This window comes from Odocoileus virginianus, chromosome 3 (genome assembly GCF_023699985.2).
Source record: "Odocoileus virginianus isolate 20LAN1187 ecotype Illinois chromosome 3, Ovbor_1.2, whole genome shotgun sequence".
NCBI classification, from domain to species: Eukaryota; Metazoa; Chordata; class Mammalia; order Artiodactyla; family Cervidae; genus Odocoileus; species Odocoileus virginianus.
In genome coordinates, this window is record NC_069676.1 from 78841721 (window position 1) to 78865028 (window position 23308).

General features: G+C 35.5%; 1 protein-coding gene across 2 annotated transcripts in view; it reads right to left on the reverse strand.

Annotated features, from left to right (window-relative positions):
• EDIL3 (EGF like repeats and discoidin domains 3) overlaps positions 1-23308 on the reverse strand; it is a 457653-nt gene that overhangs the window by 135111 nt on the left and 299234 nt on the right. For both annotated transcript variants that reach the window (XM_070465779.1, XM_070465778.1), the window contains 2 exons: positions 3301-3456; positions 1652-1796 (listed from right to left, as the gene is read on the reverse strand). In XM_070465779.1, coding sequence (XP_070321880.1) covers positions 1652-1796; positions 3301-3456 — 301 coding nt within the window. The remainder of the gene's footprint in view (positions 1-1651; positions 1797-3300; positions 3457-23308) is intronic.

Sequence of the window (23308 nt, forward strand, 5' to 3'; positions counted from 1 at the left end):
TCAGGAGATGGGGTATGACTTCTTTCTGAAAATGTAAAACTCCATAAAGGGTCAGGTATAACCTCATGTCAAACTTGAAAGTAAAACATATTCATATCTTAAGGGTATAAACTGTGCCATGTTTGAGACTGGCCTTCATGAATCAAAAGACTGAAAAATTGGGGAAGGTGATGTTCACCAACTAAAAAGCATAGAACTTGCAGCAGACTTCATCACACAAGGGCTTCCTCTTGATTGCTTTATGATGAATGAGTTCAGGATGATACTGGCCTGTGGTGATGCAGCCACATGCAAAATAAACACTGTGCGGCAATAATTCTGCCAGATTTACGGGTAGTCAGTAAGCCTGCTCGAATTACCAAAACAGGGAAAACGTCCCTACTGGGATAATTAATGGTACTAAATCTGTACCATTGATTGCTTCATAAAGGAAACCCATATATAGTATGAAAATGTGATTCTTAAAATAGATTCACTCATCTGCCCAAGTGCCTCTAATTCCTTTGAATGTAAAAGGGTTCATTTAAAGTTTGGTTGCTTTGAACCGTCACTTGCATTTCCTTTAAAACCATTCCCTTTCTTAACATCACAAATAAACCCAAGAAGGTAAATAGATATAAAGTGTGCATTTTAACCATTACATGCAACCTTTTGAAATGAATAAAATGCTCGCAGTTGTCTCTTTGCAGGGATGTGTCCTATTTTTAACTAAATGGAATGTCTGTAAATATAAAAGTCTCTCATACTTGGAGGTTACACTAAAAAGTGGGACACACATGGCTATTTAGTTTTCTTAAAAACACAGTAGTTTCAACAAAATTTCAGGCCATAGTGACAAAGAGAGTTGTAAATGTTGATGACAGAAATGTAAGAACCACCATGAAAAATATAGCACAGTGAAATGCCTGGGCAAGATTTTCTGTTTTGTTCAGAATCTAGCTAGATTGAAAGTGAACAACTGAGAGACCCAGTCATGAAGTCTTCATTTTTATATCTAGTCTTGAAGCTCCAGGAGGACTAGGATTATTTAAATTTGAGTCCTTTGGTAGTTATCTTTGTGTTTAGAAACCACTTTTTGGGTAATAGGTAAGTTGCTAGATAATAACGATCTAGGAATTTATAGTAGCAATCTTGGTTTTTAAAGTATTGTCTCCTTGGAAACAATGATAAATGTACATGTTTTGGAAAACCTAAAGAAAAAAAAAAGACGAAACTAAATGCTTATGGTAGATGTACAAACAAAAAGCTTACTTTTCTATGCTGTATAGATTAAATGTAACTGCAATTTATGAGGTCAGGCAGATTCCAATTTTCACTGAAATTTTGTCATAAAACATAAATCATAGTTGCTATTAACATTAAAAAGACACATTTAAATTTGACAAGAGTTTCCAGTAAAAATTGGTTGTATCTTCTTTGACCACTAAAAGAAATACATTGCCCCTTCTATATTAATCCTATTCTGTAGTGTGTTTTAGAACCTGTTTATCTTTTCTCTCTCCCTCTTGCTCCTTCTCACTGAACCAAGCCCTAGACGTTTTATAGCAAAAATGAGTATCTATGAATATTGAAAAAATGCAAGCTAGCAACACACTACATACAATTGTGCTTTGTTTTCCTTAAAGAGAGTACAAAAATAGATGAGACTCACCTGACAGTTCACATCCAAGAAGTTCCATTCTCAAAGTGCAATGCCTTCGACAAACTTGGGGATAGAGTCTCACATACTGAGCTTTTATGGGGGGTGTGAAAGAGTTAGCATAGGGTGTGTTGTTATCAACATTTCCATGGAATACCTATATAAAGAAATAACAGAGTTTAAAATTATTAACTGCAGCTTTTTTTAAAAAAAAAAAAACAAACCTATTTTCAAATATTGACCCTATATCCTACCCAACCAAATCTCTCAAAGATTGGATTAAATAATTTAGCGGTCTGGAGCATTCAGAGTGCACTTTGCCATCAGGCTTCCTTGTGGCTCAGCTGGTAAAGAATCTGCCTGCAGTGTGGGAGACCTGGGTTTGATCCTTGGGTTGGGAAGATCCCCTGGAGAAGGGAAAGGCTACTCACTCCAGTATTCTGGCCTGGAGAATTCCACGGACTATACAGCCCATGGTGTCGCAAAGAGTCGGACATGACTAAGCAACTTTTGCTTACTTTGCCATCAGAAGCAAATCTAAAACCTATAGATAGAATCCTCATTAAAGCTGTAAACCACTGTAACCTATGGTTTCATCTGTACCCTCCTATATTGGGCTTATCAGTTTAAGTCCAGTCCTTTAGAATGGAATGCTTCTAAAGGGAAATGCCTCCTCAGCTTAGTCTGGGATCTGGGTCTATCTGTTCATTTTGCTACTTAGTAATTATATATGTTGTTTTAGGGACCAAGCTTCAATGTTGTTTCCTGACCACTTAGTTTCTCTAAAGCTGTGATCAAATTTATGATGCTTTAGGGCTTGAGTCCTCAAGTCCCAGATCATTGGATAAGAGACTCATATTTCTTTATATATATCTCCAGTGAAAAACCAATTTATCTCTAAAATGTGTTATTTTTAATTCCTTTAAATCTCATTTCACTTTATCTTTTATATAACCCAGTAATCAAAAAACCTATTTACATTCATTTAATAAGGTAATTAAAAAAATCTTTCATAAGATTTATCAGTCTATTTTAATGACTCAGTTTTAAATGGAATGAGCTACAGTGCTGATTTTTTTAAATTAGAAATATGTGTTAAAATTAATTAAAAATTGGAAATCTATGAAAGGGCAAAGGAGATACTGAACATCCTTATGGAAGATGCAGACAGATAAATATTCCTCTAAAATACTTTATTCTGCTGAATAATAAAAATTTCTTCCAATATTAAGATATTAAGTATAGAAAGATACTTTTCTATAACTTGGTGTTTCTCTTTAAAAATTTTATTTTTTCTTTAAAATTAACAGTTTTGATCTGTATTTATTTAAGGAGAGGGATGATCTGTCAAAGCAATAAAATGAAATTGAAAGCTGACTATTGTTGAAATAAAACTTAACTCTCATGCATAGGACTATGCTAACCTTGTGATAAAGTGTTTATAGGCCCACCAATTAAAATCTGAGGAAGATTTAAATGGTCGCTACTATACACTGATAATTTGGGATGACTCCTTACCCTCTCCACAACACTGGTTCTATTAAAAAATCATAAATTTATTTTCAAAAACATAAGACTACTTCTGAATATGCAGTAGTCACTTGGTAATAGATTACATAAGATAGATTATGTTCAAATTAAGCATGACATGGAAGTCTTACCATGTCTTCATTGGTGCCTTTTGCTTTGTACATTGTCCAAGTCTTTCCATCATTACTATAGGCTATTTTGTAGGATTTGATATACTCTGGACTTCCAATCCTCTTGGCTCCTTGAGTAATCACACCAGTAACTCTCATTTTTCTTTGTAAATTGATCTGAGGAGATAAGCCACAATCAACTATAATTTCACTACTTTCAGATAAAATGCTTACAGTGTCATATTTGAAAATGGTACATTTTTATTTATTAGTGAAGATTTAAAATAGTACAAAACAAGTCTATATCAAGCTTAGCTTCAAAATGCCTTTCTCTAATGGTATACTTTTCATTTTTAAAGTAAAGCAATATATATGAACAAATTTTAAAAAGAGTAATACATCCCCAAAATATAAGTATTGAAAGCATTTGGTGATTATGATATGTAAGTATGAGTTAGCAAAGTGAAAAATGAGCATATTATCTCCTCAAAATAACGTCAATGATGTTATCATGAAACTAATAACAAAATAACTGTTACTGTGTCTCAACTGATTTAGACTTCAAATTTCATTAATTTAAAACATGCAAATCCCTGAGATCTTTGAGTGTTAGAATAAAAAAAAAGAGAACAATGGTGATAAAAAACAAATGTAAAAATATCTTCAGTTTATGAGTCTTTATACTGTAGTTTCTCCTATGTGTTAAGTACACACTCATCATGGAGAGTTTTTCACCAAATACTTGCCATTATATGGAGATGTTCTAATTGGTGTTTTTTCTCCATATTTTCTCCCCATTCCAAGTCATAATATAATAGTTTGCTATAGCATAATTATCACCTAAGAATTTTTTCAACATTTTTCTCATATTTAAATAGAAATTTCCTATTAATACAACATAATAATTTACTAAATGCTACCGTGTAAGAAAAATATTTTCTACATATATGGCAAACATTAAATATTGCTACATTCACTTTTAAATGCCTTTATGATGTCTTTAAAATCTCAAGTTCAGAAGAAAGATAATGTTTTAGTGATCTTGACAAATTGCTATAAAGCTTCCCTCTCTTAATTATTAATATTAATAATAACAAAGTATAAGAGATTTAAATTGGTATAATTCACAGACCATTTCCAGAGAAATCAGGAAATCTTCACATTCATGTAAGTGGTAAGGGCTTTCTACTCTCTGATGGGACTATGAGAGTTAACATATGAAATGACAGAGGTTGTGCATGAAGAAACCAGTTCCTCTAGAATCACTTTTTTAAATATGTACATTCATGTCATATATTTGAAAAGTCAAAAATTGGAACCACAAAAGCAATCCCTAGAGTTTGCAACCCAGACAAACACTGTAACTTATTAAAAAGTCTCAGTTCAATTCAGTTCAGTTCAGTCGCTCAGTCGTGTCCGACTCTTTGTGACCCCATGGACTGCAGCACACCAGGCCTCCCTGTCCATTACCAACTCCCAGACCCAAACTCATGTCTGAGTCGGTGATGCCATCCAACCACCTCATCCTCTGTCGTCCCCTTCTCCTTTTGCCTTCAATCTTTCCCAGCATCAAGGTCTTTTCAAATGAGTCAGCTCTTTGCATTGGGCAAAGTACTAGAGTTTCAGCTTCAACATCAGTCCTTCCAATGAACACCCAGGACTAATCTCCTTAAGGATGGACTGGTTGGATCTCCTTGCCATCCAAGGGACTCTCAAGAGTCTTCTCCAACACCACAGTTCAAAAGCATCAATTCTTCAGTCAGTGCTCAGCTTTCTTTACAGTCCAACTCTCACATCCACACATGACTACTGGAAAAACCAGAGCCTTGACTAGATGGATCTTTGCAGGCAACGCAATGTATCTGCTTTTTATTTCTAATTTTTTTTCAAATATTTTTATTAGTTGGAGGCTAATTACAATATTGTAGTGGTTTTTGCCATACATTGACATGAATCAGCCATGGATTTACACATGTTCCCCATCCTGAATCCCCCTCCCACCTCCCTCCCATCCCAAACCTCTGGGTCATCCCAGTGCACCAGCCCCGAGCACTTGTCTCATGCATCCAACCTGGACTGGTGATGTGTTTCATACTTGATAATATACATGTTTTCAATGCTGTTCTCTCAGATCATCCCACCCTCACCTTCTGCCATAGAGTTCAAAAGTCTGTTCTATACATCTGTGTCTCTTTTTCTGTCTTGCATATAGGGTTATTGTTACTATCTTTCTAAATTCCATATATATGTGTTACTATACTGTATTGGTGTTTTTCTTTCCGGCTTACTTCACTCTGTATAATGGGCTCCAATTTCATCCATCTCATTAGAACTGATTCAGATGAATTCTTTTTAATGGCTGAGTAATATTCCATCATGTATATGTACCACAGCTTTTTTCTCCATTCGTCTGCTGATGGGCATCCAGGTTGCTTCCAAGTCCTAGCTATTATAAACAGTGTTGTGATGAACATTGGGGTACACGTGTCTCTTTCAGATCTGGTTTCCTTGGTGTGTATGCCCAGAAGTGGGAATGCTGGGTCATATGGCAATTCTATTTCCAGTTTTTTAAGGAATCTCCACACTGTTCTCCATAGTGGCTGTACTAGTTTGCATTCCCACCAACAGTGTAAGAGGGTTCCCTTCTCTCCACACCCTCTCCAGCATTTATTGCTTGGAGACTTTTGGATAGCAGCCATGCTGACTGGTGTGTAATGGTACCTTATTGAGGTTTTGATTTGCATTTCTCTGATAATGAGTGATGTTGAGCACCTTTTCATGTCTTTGTTAGCCATCTGTATGTCTTCTTTGGAGAAATGTCTGTTTAGATCTTTGGCCCATTTTTTGATTGGGTCATTAATTTTTCTGGAGTTGAGCTGGAGGAGTTGTTTGTATATTTTTGAGATTAAACCTTTGTCTGTTTCTTCATTTGCTATTATTTTCTCCCATTCTGAAGGCTGTCTTTTCACCTTGCTTATAGTTTCCTTGTATCTGCTTTTTAATATTTTGTCTAGGTTGGTCAAAACTTTCTTTCCAAGGAGTAAGCGTCTTAATTTCATGGCTGCAATCACCATCTGCAGTGATTTTGGAGCCCCCCAAAATAAAGTCAGCCACTATTTCCACTGTTACCCAATCTATTTGCCATGAAGTGATGGAACTGGATGCCATGATCTTAGTTTTCTGAATGTTGAGCTTTAAGCTAACTTTTTCACTTTCATCAAAAGGCTCTTTAGTTCTTTTTCACTTTCTGCCATCAGGGTGGTTATCATCTGCATATCTGAGTTTATTGATATTTCTCCCAGCAATCTTGATTCCAGCTTGTGCTTCCTCCAGCCCAGTGTTTCTCATGATGTACTCTGCATATAAGTTAAATAAGCAGAGCGACAATATAGAGCATTGACATACTCCTTTTCCTATTTGGAAGCAGTCTGTTGTTCCATGTCCAGTTCTAATTGTTGCTTCCTGACCTGCATATAAATTTTTCAAGAGGCAGGTCAAGTTGTTTGGTATTCCAATCTCTTGAAGAATGTTCCACAGTTTATTGTGATCCACACAGTCAAAGACTTTGGCGTAGTCAATAAAGCAGAAATAGAGGTTTTTTTGTAACTCTCTCACTTTTTTGATGATCCAGCAGATGTTGGCCATTTGAACTCTGGCTCCTCCGCCTTTTCTAAAACCAGCTTGAACGTCTGGAAGTTCACAGTTCATGTATTGCTGAAGCCTGGCTTGGAGAATTTTAAGCATTACTTTGCTAGTGTGTGAGATGAGTGCAATTGTGTGGTAGTTTGAGCATTCTTTGGCATTGCCTTTCTTTGGGATTGGAATGAAAACTTACCTTTTCCAGTCTTGTGGTCACTGCTGAGTTTTCCATATTTGTTGGCATATTAAGTACAGCACTTTCTCAGTATCATCTTTTAGGATTTGAAATAGCTCAACTGGAATTCCATCACCTCCACTAGCTTTGTTCATAGTGATGCTTCCTAAGGTCCACTTGACTTCACATTCCAGGATGACTGGCTCTAGGTGAGTGATCACACCATCATGATTATCTGGGTCGTAAAGATCTTTTTTGTACAGTTCTTGTGTGTATTCTTGCCACCTCTTCTTAATATCTTCTGCTTCTGTTAGGTCCATACAATTTTTGTCCTTTATTGAGCCCATCTTTGCATGAAATGTTCCCTTGGTATCTCAAATTTTCTTGAAGAGAGCTCTAGATTTCCCATTCTGTTGTTTTCCTCTATTTCTTTGCACTGATCGCTGAGGAAGGCTTTCCTATCTCTTCTTGCTATTGTTTGGAACTCTGCATTCAGATGGGTGTATCTTTCCTTTTCTCCTTTGCTTTTCACTTCTCTTCTTTTTACAGCTATTTGTAAGGCCTCCTCAGACAGCTATTTTGTTTTTTTGCATTTCTTTTTCTTGGTGATGGTCTTGCTCCCTGTTTCCTGTACAAGGTCATGAATCTTGGTCCATAGTTCTTCAGGCACTGTGTCTTTCAGATCTAGTCCCTTAAATCTAGTTCTCACTTCTACTGTATAATCATGAGAGATTTGATTTAGGTCATACCTGAATGGTCTAGTGATTTTCCCCAGTTTTTCAATTTAAGCCTGAATTTGATAATAAGGGGTTCATGATCTGAGCCACAGTCAGCTCCTAGTCTTGTTTTTGCTGACTGTATAGAGTTTCTTTGCCTTTGGCTGCAAAGAATATAACCAATCTGATTTTGGTGTTGGCCATCTGGTGATGTCCATGTATAGAGTCTTTTCTTGGAAGTCTTCTCTTGGAAGAGGGTATTTTCTATGACCAGTGTGTTCTCTTGGCAAAAATCTATTAGCCTTTGTCCTGCTTCATTCTGTTCTCCAAGGCCAAGTTTGCCTGTTACTCCAGGTGCTTCTTGACTTCCTAATTTACATTCCAGTCCCCTATAGGAAAAAGCACATCTTTTTCGGGTGTTAGTTCTAAAAGTCTACAATCTTTTATATCCCTGGATTTATAGATTTTAAGGGGCTTCCTAGGTGGTGCTAGTGGTAAAGAACCTACCTGTCAATGTAGGTGGAGGCATAAGACACATGTTCTATCCTTGGGTTGGAAAGATTCTTTGTAGAAGGAAATGGCAACCCACTCCAGTATTCTTGCCTGGAGAATCCCAAGGACAGAGAAACCTGGCAGGCTCCAGTCCACAGGGGTCACAAAGAATCAGACATGACTGAAGTGACTTAGCACAGCACATAGATTTTACATGTGTTATTATTATGTTAAGGGAAATCCTGAATCCTTCATGTAGTCAGTGCCCTTTCCAGCTTCTGAAATTTTGCTAACATGGCACACTCCACTTTCCCCTCTATTCTGAGTTTCCTTAAATTTCATCTTCTATCTCAGATTGTTCTTCCCCAAGTAATGTTCACAAAATGAATCTCTGTCTTTGTTATTGTTGTTCTTTTGTCTATGACTGACCCCCTTAGCAATCGCATGGACTGCAGCACATCAGGCTTCCCTGTCCTTCACCATCTTCCAGAGCTTGCTCAAACTCATGTCCATTGAGTCGGTGATGCTATCCAATCATCTCAGCCTCTGTCGTCCCCTTCTCTTCCTGCCTTTAATCTCTCCCAGCATCAGGGTCTTTGTCTTCCTTGATTCTGTGTCTTAGTTGTGTATAAAGAAAATCCACAAATTGGATGAGCTAAAGAAGTGGGGTGAATGGTCCCCAGCCTCTGATAGGCAAGCATGCCCATCTTTCACTCCTGTAATGCAAACCTTTAAATGATATTTCTCTTATTAATTTCTGGGCCTGTGGGTCCTTTTTTCTCCAACAGCACCAACTGAGTTGACTCATATATCCAATTTTGTTTCTCTCATTTTAGTCTTTAAGACATCAAAATCACTGACATGAATACATTTTATGTCCCATTTTTGTTTGGAGGTACAAATAAGAGAATATTCACCATCAAGGTAAATTTTATTTATTACTCTTTAATCTCACTTAGTTCTCTAAAGAATGATTTGGGAATTTTAATTGCTAGATTTGGTAAAGGTAAGCTCCAAAAGAGACTATCTTAACATATTAGGTAAATGAGCACAATGCTGTGAAAGAGCCATATTCATCCACTACCTTATACACAGCATTCATCTTTCTTCAAATGGAGATTCTTCACAGTCTAAATCTTTCTAATATATATAACAAACACTGGACACTATGAATAAAATTTCCTCCCATTTTGGAAGCCAAATTCCACTTGAAAGTGCTGAACATTCCTTTTTCAATTATCTTTTATCTTGTTTCAGTTATCTTGTTTACACCTTCTTGTAGATGGCCAAATTATCTCTGCTAGAGTTTCAGCTGATGAGCTGTTGACTAATTTTTCTGAAGCTTAAGTTGGGTAACAATCAAAAAATGAAAATCTGAGTACATGTTTCTAAGTCATGGCAGAAATGATGTTTTAAAAGATTCTTATTTGCTTTAATATTTATAAACTCTGAATATATATCTCAAGGAACTGGAACTCCAGAAAGTAAAGCAGCACACTCCTCATGTTGTATCTATTTTAAGTAGTTGAAATTAAAGGTGTTAGTTGCTCAGTTGTGTCCGATTCTTTGTGACCCCATGGACTATACCAGGCTCCTCTATCATGGAATTCTCCTTTCATATACTAAACATTTTAAGTAGGTATTTGTAATTAAATTTCAGTAGTGTTTCATCAAATAAAAAATAAAAACCAAAAAGTGATTCACAGAATACTGGTTCAGGAGTTATTAGCAATTATTAAGTTTTAGGCTTTTGAGTTCTCCTCTATCTAGAACTATTAAGCTCGGAATAATAAGAAAATCATATATAAAAGAGGATGATTTTACTGTCATGTTCATATTCAAATTTAAATACCAGGAATCTATATTACTGCGAGAAATAAACTAAGCCTTGGAAGAAGGTTATCACTTGATTTTAGAAATATCTCTACCACAAAACTTACTGCAAGCAATTCCCTTTCATCCTACTCCAATATTATTTAGGGATTTTTGTGATTCTTTGTAAAATAACATTGTCCAGAAAGTGATCTGATTTCTATTCTGTTTTTTTCTGCCTGTATGAAGGTCTAAATATACTAAAGAATGGGGATTTCATAAGAAATTCCAAAGTTACTTCCTGTGACCTTGATAGATGTTTGGATATGCAATAAAATATTTACATTTATTTATCTTGTTTCATAGAAATTATTTTTCCATTGGGTAGTAGGTACACTGCATGTCCTTAAAAAATAAAAGTATTTACATTCTAAGGTATTTTGAGTGAACTGCTTTCCCTGTATTAATGTAAATATTAAGAAACATAATCTGGACCTAGAATGCCTAGAATCCAGGCAAAGCCCAGGCAGAAGACAAAAAAAAAAAAAGACTGATAGTTTCAGCCCTGGTTTTTTCCACTTCTCACCAATATAATCTTCAACAACTTGTCTAAGCTTTCTGAAATTTAATTTCCTCCCCAGTAAAAGGAATTTTAATAGAATTCTTACGTGTGAAAATTACATGATAGAATGCATGCAGAAATTTAGTAACACCTGCTGCCCAGAAAGCTCTATGGTTGCTTTTTTGGGTTGATTTTTAGCTTTTTTGTTCTTTAAATGAAAAGGAGCATTCCTTTTCTATGTTCTTCCCTTATGTGAGCTGATAATCATAATAACCATATTAAAACATTTTTTTGAAATCAACTTCCAAAGCTATGTACTAATAAGACATTCAGGGCTATTATGTTTACATGTGTGTGCCTCTGTGTGTGTGTGTAAATCTAACCATTAGACTCAACATGGGGTAAAGGGGGAAATCAATGAGTTCCTGACAAGATGGCAAGCTAGCGTGGGCTTCTAGCTCTCTCTGCTGAATCCAACATCAAATATATTCTAGGACAGAAAGCTTTCTGAGACTGATCAAACTCTAACATAAAAAACCTTGGGAAGCCCTCAGGAGTCTTTGAGACTAGTGCATGTTTGTGTGTCTGGGGTGTGCACAGAGGAACTCCAGGAGCCAATTCTGATGAAAACAGGTAACTGAGGGAAGAGCTTTCTAGATGTGCCATATCTCATTTTCATTTTGTTTGCCTGGCTCCTCCCCAATTTTCCCATTTCCAGCCTATTGCCTATGGGGGTCAGGTGGGAATGAGGAGCTTATAGTCACTAAAAGACCTGATTGCTTCACCTTCTGTACCACACTCCTTGTCCACGGATTAAGAAAGTGAAACAGAGGGATGGAGGTCCTGGTAAAAGCAATATCTGGAGTAGACAAGGTCTTCTGCAGGGAGAAGACAGATTTTAGCTGAATACAGCCATAGTCAATTCACTTAGAGTAACGAAGCTAGGGCATGGGTTTCACCTCTCCCTCCAGGTATATCACTAGCCAAGATATTAATAAAAAACAACACTTTCAGGAAAAGAAGAAGAAAAAAAGAACTAATATAGAAAAAAATAATTTAAAAGTGGCAAGTTAAGACTTCATATTTTTTTTAAAAATCTCTAAGATAAAGAAGTTTTTGGAACATAGGACAGAAACAAGTATATAAATAAGAACCAATTGGAAATAATGAAAATAAAAAATATAAAGTAACATGAAGTTTAAAATGAAACTGAACAAGTTCCCATTGGGGCTACTTCAAGCAAAGAGTCACAGTTGAAGAAGACAGCAGTGAGCAGAAAGACAGGTTAAGAAATAATTTCTAAAAGGCAATGGGATGGGATAAAGATATTGTTCATATTGGCAGATGATATAAAAATTTACTTTGAAAATTCAAGAGAAATTAAAAATAATAGATTAATTAAAAAGTTATGCCAGTTTGCTTAATATAAGATCCACATTTATTTACTCTCTATCAATAATTATCAAAGGAAAATATAATATAAATATTCAAAATAGCATGATCCTGGCACATGTAAAGGCAGACTGATCAACAAAACAGAAGAGAAGATCAGTAAATAGATCCCAGTATGTAAGGAAATTTTGCATATGAAATAAACAATACTCAAATTAGTGGATAAAATGAGCAAAGGATTTCATTAGCTGACATCTAAGGAAATACATATGAATATTAAACATATGAAAGATACTCAATCTTACTCATATAAATCAAATTAAATCTACCCCAGGTTACTAAAATTCACCTTTCACAAGAGCAAAAAGCAAAAAAAAAAAAAAAAAAAAAAAATATATATATATATATATATATATACAGTATAGCAAAAGTATAAAGAAATAGGCAAGCATATATATTCATGGTGAGAGTATAAATGACAGAGTCTTTTATGAAGGACAATTTAGTGACTTGAAACAAAATGACAAATGCATATTTTCTTAAAGTCACCAATTTTACTCTAGGAATGTTGCCTACAAGTATAATCATGTATAGGCAAAATGATGTAGGTACCAAGTTGTTCTCTGGGTACAAAGTTGTCCCCTGCAGTGCTATATATAACACAATTTCAAACAATTTAAAATGCCTGTCTATAGGGGTCTAAGCCATTTTATTATGGAGAAGTCTAGAAAATGAATACAATTCAGTTGTAAGACAAAAGAATAGGAATGAAGGAGAGGAAGCGGACAAGGAGAGGAGAGAGAGATCTTGGGATACAATTTAATAAACTACTGCTTTCAAGTTTTGGTATGCTATCAAAGCAGATCTACAATTATCTGGAAATTGAGTGAGAAGAGAAAGTAACAGGACAAGGGATACTGCATACTCCTCTTTACTATAAAGGGCAAATAATAGAAATGCATATTTTCTTGTATATAATTATAATTCTGAAAGCAAAAACAAGAAACTGCCTAATAATTGTTTCAAACAGAAGTAAACAGATATCTTGAAGAGAGAGAAGTAGGAAGAATTTTATTATAATCTTCTGTGTCTTTTGAAACTTCTAATGTGTAGGTGTCTTACCTATTCAAAATACACATACAATTAAAGTGAAAAAAATGATAAGATGCTATTATAATACCAAACTAATTATAAAATACATAGAAATTTACCTCAAAAATAATTCATTAATATGATCTTATGGAGAATATTTTTTAATTAGAAGATCTTATAGAATACCAGTATAAATTTTAATGGATGAGATAATACAATAAACTTATTCTTTCAAATCTGTAAATTTGCCATAAAAATTCTATTCTAAAAATCTATACTTTTTTATTTTGAATGATACATTGACAAACTTCCATTAATAGCAAAATGAATCTTTGAAAATAAGTAATAAAATGGGAGAAGTCTGCTATGTATTAAGAATTCCAAGACCATGTGAAATAAAAGTAATGTGGTACTAGCACATAGGAATACCCAGACCATCTTACCTGTCTCATGAGAAACCTGTATGCTGGTCAAGAAGCAACAGTTAGAACCCTGTATGGAACAACTGATTGGTTCAAGATAGAGAAAGGAGTACGACAGGGCTGTCTGCTGTCACCCTGTTTGTTCAATCTATATGCTGAGCACATTGAGAAATGCCAGCTGGAGGAGTTACAAGCTGGAATCAAGACAGGTGGGAGAAACATCAACAACCTCAGATATGCAGATGATAACGCTCTAATGGCAGAAAGCAAAGAGGAACTAAAGAGCCTCTTGATGAGGGTGAAGGAGGAGAGTGAAAGAGCTGGTTAAAACTAAACATTAAAAAAAAAGAGATCATGGCATCCAGTCCCATCACTTCATGGCAAATAGAAAGGGAAAATGCGGAAGCAATGACAGATTTCCTCTTCTTGGGCTGAAAATCACTGCGAATGGTGACTGCAGCCATGAAATTAGAAGGCAATTGCCTCTTGGCAGGAAAACTATGGCAAACCTAAACAGTGTGTTGAAAAGCAGAGACATTACTCTGTCAACAAAGGTCCTTATAGTCAAGTCTATGGTCTTCCCCTGGTCACGTAGAGTTGTGAAAGCTGAACAGTAAAGAAGGCGGAGTGCCGAAGAATTGATGCCTTTGAACCATGGTGCTGCAGAAGACTCCTGAGAGTCCCTTGGACAACAAGGAGATCGAGCCAGTCAATCTAAAAGGAAATCAACCCTGAATACTGGTTGGAAGGACTGATGCTGAAGCTGAAGCTGCAGTATTTTGGTCACCTGATGTGAATAACCTACTCACCGGAAAAGTCCCAGATGCTGGAAAAGACTGAGGGCTGAAAGAGAAGAGGACCGTCAGAGGATGAGACGGTTGGATGGTATCATCGATGCAATGGACATGAACGTGGGCAAGCTTCGGGAGATGGTGAGGGACAGGGAGGCCTGGCATGCTGCAGTCCATGGGGTCGCAAAGAGTTCAACACAAATGGGCGACTGAACAACAGCAGCACATAGGTAGGAAAAAATACACGTGAATTGGAAGGGGGATCCAAAGAGACTAAAAGATATATTTACACTTGAGGCAGAATTACAAGTCAGTGGGGAAAGGACAGATTATTTAGTAAATGGTGCTGGGAAAATTGATTCCCTTATGTAGAGAAAAATGAAGTTGGATTGGAATGTAGTAAAGATCAAATGTGAAAAGTAACACTATTCATCTAACAGGACAAAATGTAGACACATATTTTTATGACCCTGAAGTTAAAGAAAATGTTCTTTTAAGAAGACCAGAAAAGTACAAAATGTGAAGGAAAGAATGAAATTGGCTCCAAAAAGAAACTAAAGGTTTCTATTCAACCAAGTACATCACAGGGAAGGTTAATAGAAAGGTGGCAGCCTTTGATATTCGTAATGTCAAAAACTGGCACGTTATTTAGTGCACTAGTTCTCATACTTTTAGATCTCAAGACTCCTTTACTCTTAAAAATTACTGAGGGCCCTAAAAAGCAAATGCACTCACATCTGATACTGTGGGATACACACACACACACACACACACACACATATAAATGCTTAATGTATTAAAAATGAAAATAACACATTTTATAAATATTTGATTTTTAAAAGAACTATTATAATCATAATAAACATATTAATCAAATATTACAGAAGCAAACCAATTACATCTTAACATAAACTTCATAATATTATAAAATAAAATTGTCCAAAGCCAAAATTTTACTGAGTAGTGGTCATTTTATATTTTTTTAAATCTCTTCAGTATCTGACTTAAGAGAAGGTAAGTAGGTTCTCATATTTGCTTCTACATCAAGTGGACTACAAAATATTCTCTGCCTGAAGTATGTGAGGAAAATCTAGCTTCACATAGATATCTAGTTGGAAAAAGAAAAAGCATTTTAATAACCTTTCCAGATAAGTGCTCATATTCTTCTTTGCTACCATATCACAACTTGACAAAAACCAGTTTCTTAAATGTTAACTGTAGTGTGTAATCTAAAATCTACCAGGGAAATTCTCATATTCATCATGTTAAAATCCATTAGCTTATTTTGCACTTTGAATGGATCTTTATTCCCATGCATTTTTGGTTTTGTAACATCATGCATTGGTCATTTGGAAAATGCAGAATCACTGAGCTATGTGGACTCTTTAAAAGATTACACATTTTATTATTATATAATATCAAAAAAGGCATGTTTGTTAATATCACTACCAATTTCATTAAAAATCTTAAAACATTGGAAGCTCTCAAGTTCATGCTGTCAATTATATCTTTTCCAAACTTCTAATTTTCCCTTGTAATTTCAAGCTTTATCTAGCAACAAATACTGCCAATTGTTTTCCCTAATATGGCAAGGCTACTTAAGTTCATTTTCAAGAAAATATCTGCCAAATATCCAATTGTGAATAGTCATGGTTTGTTAGTTGTTCTTTGAAGTAAACCTGATTCTGAAAAAAGGAGGTGGTGGTTCAGCTTGCAAATCACACAGTCTCCCAAGCACTGCTCCTCAAGATTATCGCCACACTTCAGTACTCCGCAGAAGTGCTCTGCCTGTGAGGCCCATATCATCACACAGAATATTAAAGATACAGCCAGCACTGGCACTTAATAAAATTAATGATCATTACTGTTTCATGAAGGACATTCTTAATTGAGCTTGATCTTTCTTTTCTTTTTTTCTCCAGCATGTGCATGATGAAGGTGACTATAAAGACTATTAGTACAGTTTGATGCCACTGTCTTGATTTGTGCTAAAGCTCCAGCAGTTTTACTCACCACTCTTTTGTGGCATCAGTACCAATGTTAATATAGTGGAGATAGTGAAAAAAATCTTATAATTATTATGGAAATAGCATTGGCTTGTGAACCTTCTGAACAGATCTTTGGGCATTCCTGCCTCCATGCGTACTGCGAGTTCAGTTGAGAACTCCTGATGTGAAATATACAAGTGGTTATTACAAGCGTGTGCATGCACACGTGCACATACACACACTCATGCAAACTCCAAAGAGATGAAGAAACCAACAGAAAATGGAGCAAAGCATATTAATACGCAATTCAGATAGTTAACTTTCACTATTAAGTAAATGCAAACTAAATAAAAAGCAATTTATAACTAACAATGAATGTATAGTCAAAATGGCAAAACAAAAAACATAAGAAAATATCAAGTATTATTGAAGTATTCCTCTGCTGATGGTGGGAGTATCAAATGCCATAGTTACTTCAATCCATTAGTTGTTAGTAAAAATTAAACAACTTATTCCTGAGCATTCCTCCCACCTCAAATTTCTCTGTTGGTGCTCAATGAGAAATGCATATACATATTTATTGTAGAACTTTTTTATATTAGCAAAGGATAGCAGCTGAAATGACTTATCTCTAGAGGAATAGAGATTTTTAATATAAAATGTGTGCACATACATGTGTCCATGTATGCTCTTGCACACATTCACAAAGGCATACTTTCTGAGATCTGGACGTGATTAACTAGATTCATATATATTGGGTTGGCAAAAAGTTGGTCAGGTTTTTCTGTACAGGAAAATAATAGTGTTAATAGCTTTTCTGTATAGAAAAATTCGAATGAATATTTGGGGCAACCCAATAGCTATCTAAAAACGTAAGTATAGATCAATGGAAGAGGATAGAAAACCCAAAAATAAACCCACACAACTATGGTCAAATAATATATGAAAAAGGAGGCAAGACTATACAATGTAGGAAAGACAGTCTCTTCAACAAATGGTGCTGGGAAAACTAGACAGTCACATGAAAAAAATGAAATCAGAGCCTTCTTTAACACCAAAACAAAAACAAGCTCAAAATGGATTAAAGACCTAAATGTGAGACCAGATACTACAAAATTCTTGGAGGAAAACAAAGGCAGAACACTCTCTGATATAAACTGCAGCAATATCTTTATATATTCATCTCCCAGAAATGGAAATAAAAACAAAAACAAACAAATGGGATTCACTGAAATCCAAAAACTTTTTCATAGCAAAGGAAACAATAAAAAAAATGAAAAGACAAATCACAGATTGGGAAAAAAACTATTTGTAAATTATGTGACCAACAAGATATTAGTTTCCAAAGTTTACAAACAGCTCATGATATTTAACAGCATCAAAACAAGCCACTCAATGAAAAAATGGGCAGAAGACCTAAATAGACATTTCTCTAAAGAAGACAGATAGATGTCCAAGAGGCACAAGAAAAGATACTCAACATCACTAATTATTAGAGAAATGCAAGTCAAAACTACAATGAGATATGACCTCACACCTTCCAGAATGGCTATCATCAAAAAAATCCACAAGTAATAAATGCTGGAGAGGGTGTGGAAGTAGGAACTAAACTGTTGGTGGGAATGCAAATTGTATAGCCACTATGAAGAACAGTATGGAGGTTCCTTAAAAAACTAAAAATAGAGCTATCATGTAACACTGCAATCCCATTCTTGGGCATATATCTGGAGAAAAACATGACTGGAAAGGATCCATGCACACTTGTTCACTGCAGCACTGTTTACAATAGCCAAGACATGGAAGCAACTTAAGTGTCCTTAAGAGGAATGGATAAAGATGTGGTACATAGATACAATGGAGTATTACTCAGCCATTAAAAAGAATGAAATAATGCCATTTGTAGCAACATGGATGGGCCTAGGGACTGTCATAGTCAGTGAAGTAAGTCATATATACAGGAGAAATTTTGTATGACATCCCTTACACAGGCAATCTAAAAAGAAATTATACAAAAGAACTCACAAAAGAGAGAGAGACTCACAGACTTAAGAGAATGAACTTATGGTTGCCGGGGGGAGGAAGGATGGGGGAAGGGTTAGTTAGGGAGTTTGGGATGGACATATACCCACTGCTATATTTAAAATGGATAACCAATACGGATCTATTGTATAGCACATGGATCTTGGTTCATTACTATGTGGCAGTCTGGATGGAAGGGGAATTTGGGGGAGAATAGATATATGTATACGTATGGCTGTGTTTCCTTGCTCTCCACCTGAGACTAGCACAACATTGTTAATCAGCTATACCCCGATACAAAATAAAAAGTCTTTGAAAAAATAATGTGTAAAAAACAGAAATATACACAATAGCATCTAAATATATAAAAAACATATACAACATAACACAGCATCGCGAACTTTCCAATAAATCACTTGTGTAAATCAACACAGGAAAGGCAAAATGAAAGGTCATCATCTCTTCTAGGTCGAATTTCTGTAAGAGAAGAGGAATGAGAGAAGATGGGGAATGAGTGACAATGCCAGGAAAAAAGGAGGTTCATCCTGAAACCAGTGCTAGCAAATGATATTCTAAGTGGGGGAAGGGACCATTGGTGATTCTCATTTCCCCTTCTGTTCTCAAGGAAAAGAACTTAAGTATGTCACATGAAGCTGAAGCATATGAATATTTTGACCACCTGATGCAAAGAGCCAACTCATTGGAAAAGACCTTGATGCTGGGAAAGACTGAAGGCTAAAGGGGAAGAGGGCTGCAGAGGTTGAGATGGCAAAGCAGCATCACTGACTCAATCGACGTGACTTTGAGCGAACTCTGGGAGATAGTGGAGGACAGGGAAGCCTGGAGTGCTGCAGTCCATGGGGTCGCAGAGACTCAGACAGGACTTAGCGACTAAACAATGAATGATGGCCATCTGATATAACAGTACATACAAAAGTATTTTCTGATAGTCATCCTCTAGTATAAAATACAGTGCCCTAAGCATTTCAAACATAACATCCTTAGAAGTATTTACAGTTGTAAATCTTAGGCAAAGGCTAGTATTAAATAAGCAATTAGCTTTACAAATAGTTAATTGCTTTTTGTTTTTTTTTACCTCAAGCTAGAAGTTGTGATATGCCTAAATAATACATTCCAGTGTGAGTCTGACTGCTACCAGGTATTGCTACATAAAAACAATAGGAACATAAAATGCAAATAAACACAGTTTGCCAAAAGGAACTACTTTCTCACTTAACTGAAAAAGATTTCAGTATCTAAAATTTTGTAATATTTGGGAAGTGGAAGAGGAAAATTTTTTAGAAGAAACTGGAGGAAACATGAGCCAATTAAAGATTTATAAAAGATAAAGTGAGGCATATTAAAAATTTAAGAGTTTATCTGATCAAACATTGATTGAAATGGGGTGGCATCAAATCAGATGTAAGAATATTCCACAAACAGGAGCCTAGGGGAGACTTAGAGAAGAGGGGAAAGTAAAACAATTATTTGATTAGCTACAGCTTAAGCAGTTGCATCATCTGGGAAAGTCTAGTTGGTTGGTTGTGATTGGTTGTACTTAAGTTTCTATTTCTTAACCTTGAATAATTTATAGGCTTAGGTTTGTGTATGCTTATGTAGGCTGCTAAGGTATTAAAGTCAACTCAATCTAAAACATACAAACAGCTCATACAACTCAATATTAAAACAAACAATTCAATAAAAAATGGGCATAAAACCTGAATATACAGAAAATACACAAATGGTTAACAGGACATGAAAAGATGCTCAACACTACTAATTATCAGAGACATGCAAATCAAAACTACAATGAGATATCACCTCTAACCTGTCAGAATGGCAATCATTAAAATGTCTAAGAATAACAAATATTGGCAAGGACATGGAGAAAAGGGAGCCCTTGTACACTACTAATGGGAATGTAAACTGGTACAGTCACCATGGAAAACAATACGAAGGTTCCTCAGAAAACTAAAAATAGAGTCAGCATTTCCACCCTTGGGTACATATCTGGAAAAAATGATAATATTACTTTGAAAAGATCCATGCACATTAATGTTCATAGTCGAACTTTTTACAATAGCCAAGATAAGAAAGTAACCCAAGTTTCCATCAACAGACAAAAGGATAAAGAAGATGTAATATATACACATATGAACATTATTCAGCCATAAAAAGAATGATATTTTGCCATTTGCAGCAACATGGATGGATCTAGAGAATTCTGTGCTTAGTAAATTGTCAGACAGAGAAAGACAAGTTCTAAGTCTTTTAACTTATATGTATAACCTAAAACATAGAACAAATGTTCATATATATCAAAACAGAAACAGACTCACAGGTACAGAAAACAAATTAGTAGTTACCAGTGGGGAGAAGGAAGGAAGAGGGGCACGTTAGGGGTATGGAAATAAGAAATAAAAACTATTATGCATTAAAAATGCAACAAGGATATACAGCATAAACAAAGTGAATTATGGCCATTATCTTATAGTAACTTTTAGTGGCAAAAAAACTATAAAAATACAGAAACACTATTCTGTACACCCGAAACTAATATAATGTTGCAAACTCTACTAAAAAAGTCAACTCAGATCAATGGTTTCCTTGTTTAGTTAAGTTAATAAGATCAATTAATAAGAAAAATAAATGCTTGATTCATAACTTATTGGTAGGAAAATATGTTAAAATCATCTTAAATCATGTTAAAATCACTTAGGGGTTGTTTATTTCATGATTGTTGGGACACACAAACAATCAGTAGTCTGTGATTTGCTGTAGAAAAAAAATGAAGATTTGAAGGTTAGATAACATATTCCACTGCTTGCTTGCTTAGTCTTGTCTGACTCTTTGCAACCCTATGCATGGCAGCATGCCAGGCTTCCCTGTCCTTCACCATTCCCCAGAGCTTGCTCAAACTCATGTCCACTGAATCAGTGATGCCATCCAATCGTCTCGTTCTCTGACGTCCCCTTGTCCTCCTGCTTTCAATGTTTCCCAGCACAGGGTCTTTTTCAATGAATTGGCTCTTTGCATCAGGTGGCCGAAGTATTGGAGCTTCAGTTTCAGCATCAGTCCTTCCAGTGAATATTCAGGATTGATTTCCTGTAGGATTGATTGGTTTGATCTCCTTGCTCTCTAATGGACTCTCAAAAGTCTTCTCCAACACCACAGTTCAAAAGTATCAGTTCTTCAGCACTCAGCTTTCTTTATAGTCCAACTCTCACATCCATACATGACCACTGGAAAAACCATAGCCTTGACTAGACAGAGCTATGTTGGCAAAGTTATGTCTCTGCTTTTTAATATTCTGCCTACGTTGGTCAAAACTTTCCTTCCAAGGAGTAAGTGTCTTTTAATCTCATGGCTGCAGTCACCATCTGCAGTGATTTTAGAGCCCAAGAAAATAAAGTCTGTCACTGTTCCCATTGTATTCCCATCTATTTGCCATGAAGGGATGGGACCAGGTACCATGATCTTAGTTTTATGAATGCTGAGTTTTAAGCCAGCATATTCACTCTCCTCTTTCACCTTTATCAAGATGTTCTTTAGTTCCTCTTAACTTTCTGCCATAAGGGTTGTATCATCTGTATATCTGAGGTTATTGATATTTTTCCTGGCAATATCAATGTTTTAATAATTTTCAAAAAACTTATTTAAAGTGACCACTTAGTGCTAATGAATATTTTCAATTCTTAATTTTTCTTTTCTGAATGATGAGGGTTATGGATTATCATTTAAAGATTAAAAGTATCAAGTAAAAGATTAAGTAATAAAATAATCTGCCGAACAGAATAAGGCTGATATATCAGAACCAATAAAACATAACTTGAGAAATTTGCTGCAACTGTGTATTAGCTATGCACATAGTCAAGCTTGAACTAAAAGAAAAGTATACATTTCTAAAGGAAATAATAACCAATTAAAATTTTTTTTTCTTTTAATCAGTTTTGATGAACTAACCTAATAATTGGTTCTGAAGCTTCAGACAAGAGGATTCCTAAATTATCCTCCACTGTTCTGAATGCTGGTCAACCTGTGACATGGGTTCAATTAACCCAACTGTCTTCTTTGAAGAAAAGATGGGGAAAGCACACATGTGAATAAGCTTTAAAAACTATAATCTCTTTATGACTCTTTGCACCTGGTAAAATTTCCAGTCAAAGTGGAACACCCTATTCACTAAATAGTCTGAAACAGAAGCAATACACCATCATGGGTGTAATCTGTTAGTTGTTCCAAGAGTCCTGGCATAACAGTTTCCTCTGAATTTCCACCTGTTTCTGAAGGGCTTTCAGTGTATTTCACTCTTCTCCCCTTTCTTGGTACTTGCTGTGGTTAGTTTCTTAACACCCTCCAGTATTTATATTCAGGAATGAACTGAACTGTGACTATTTTGTTCAAAGATTTCAATCTGTATATTCAGTTAGATGTAATAGTATATATTAAGGTAGTAGTACTCCAGAACTCTCATAAATCAAGTTTTATGGTCAGAGGTATAGATTTTAATTCTTGTGCTCTGAACTTTAGAGTTTTGTCTTTTTTCTGGTTACACTGGAACAGGAATGAAAGGAGTCATTGTTTGTAAAAAGCCTGGCAATTTGAATAGATTCAGTAAAAAGATGGGAGGAAGGAAGGAGAAAAATCCAAACTACAAAGAAAGATAGAACATGGGGATGAAAACAGATGAATAAAAAGAGAAAAAGATAATAGTGCACGAGCAGAAACATTCATCTCAATAAAGGTACCTTAGAAATAATAAAAATAAGGTTACTTTACTAATCTATATATTTTCAAAGAAGACTGAGGTGATACGGAAAAGGAAAAACACATCCTAGATGCACAAGCATAAAGCAGTGGGTGTGCTGTGAAGCGGAGAGGAAAGAGGGGGCTGCGGCTGGGGGCTGGACTTGCCAAAGTTCCCGTAGG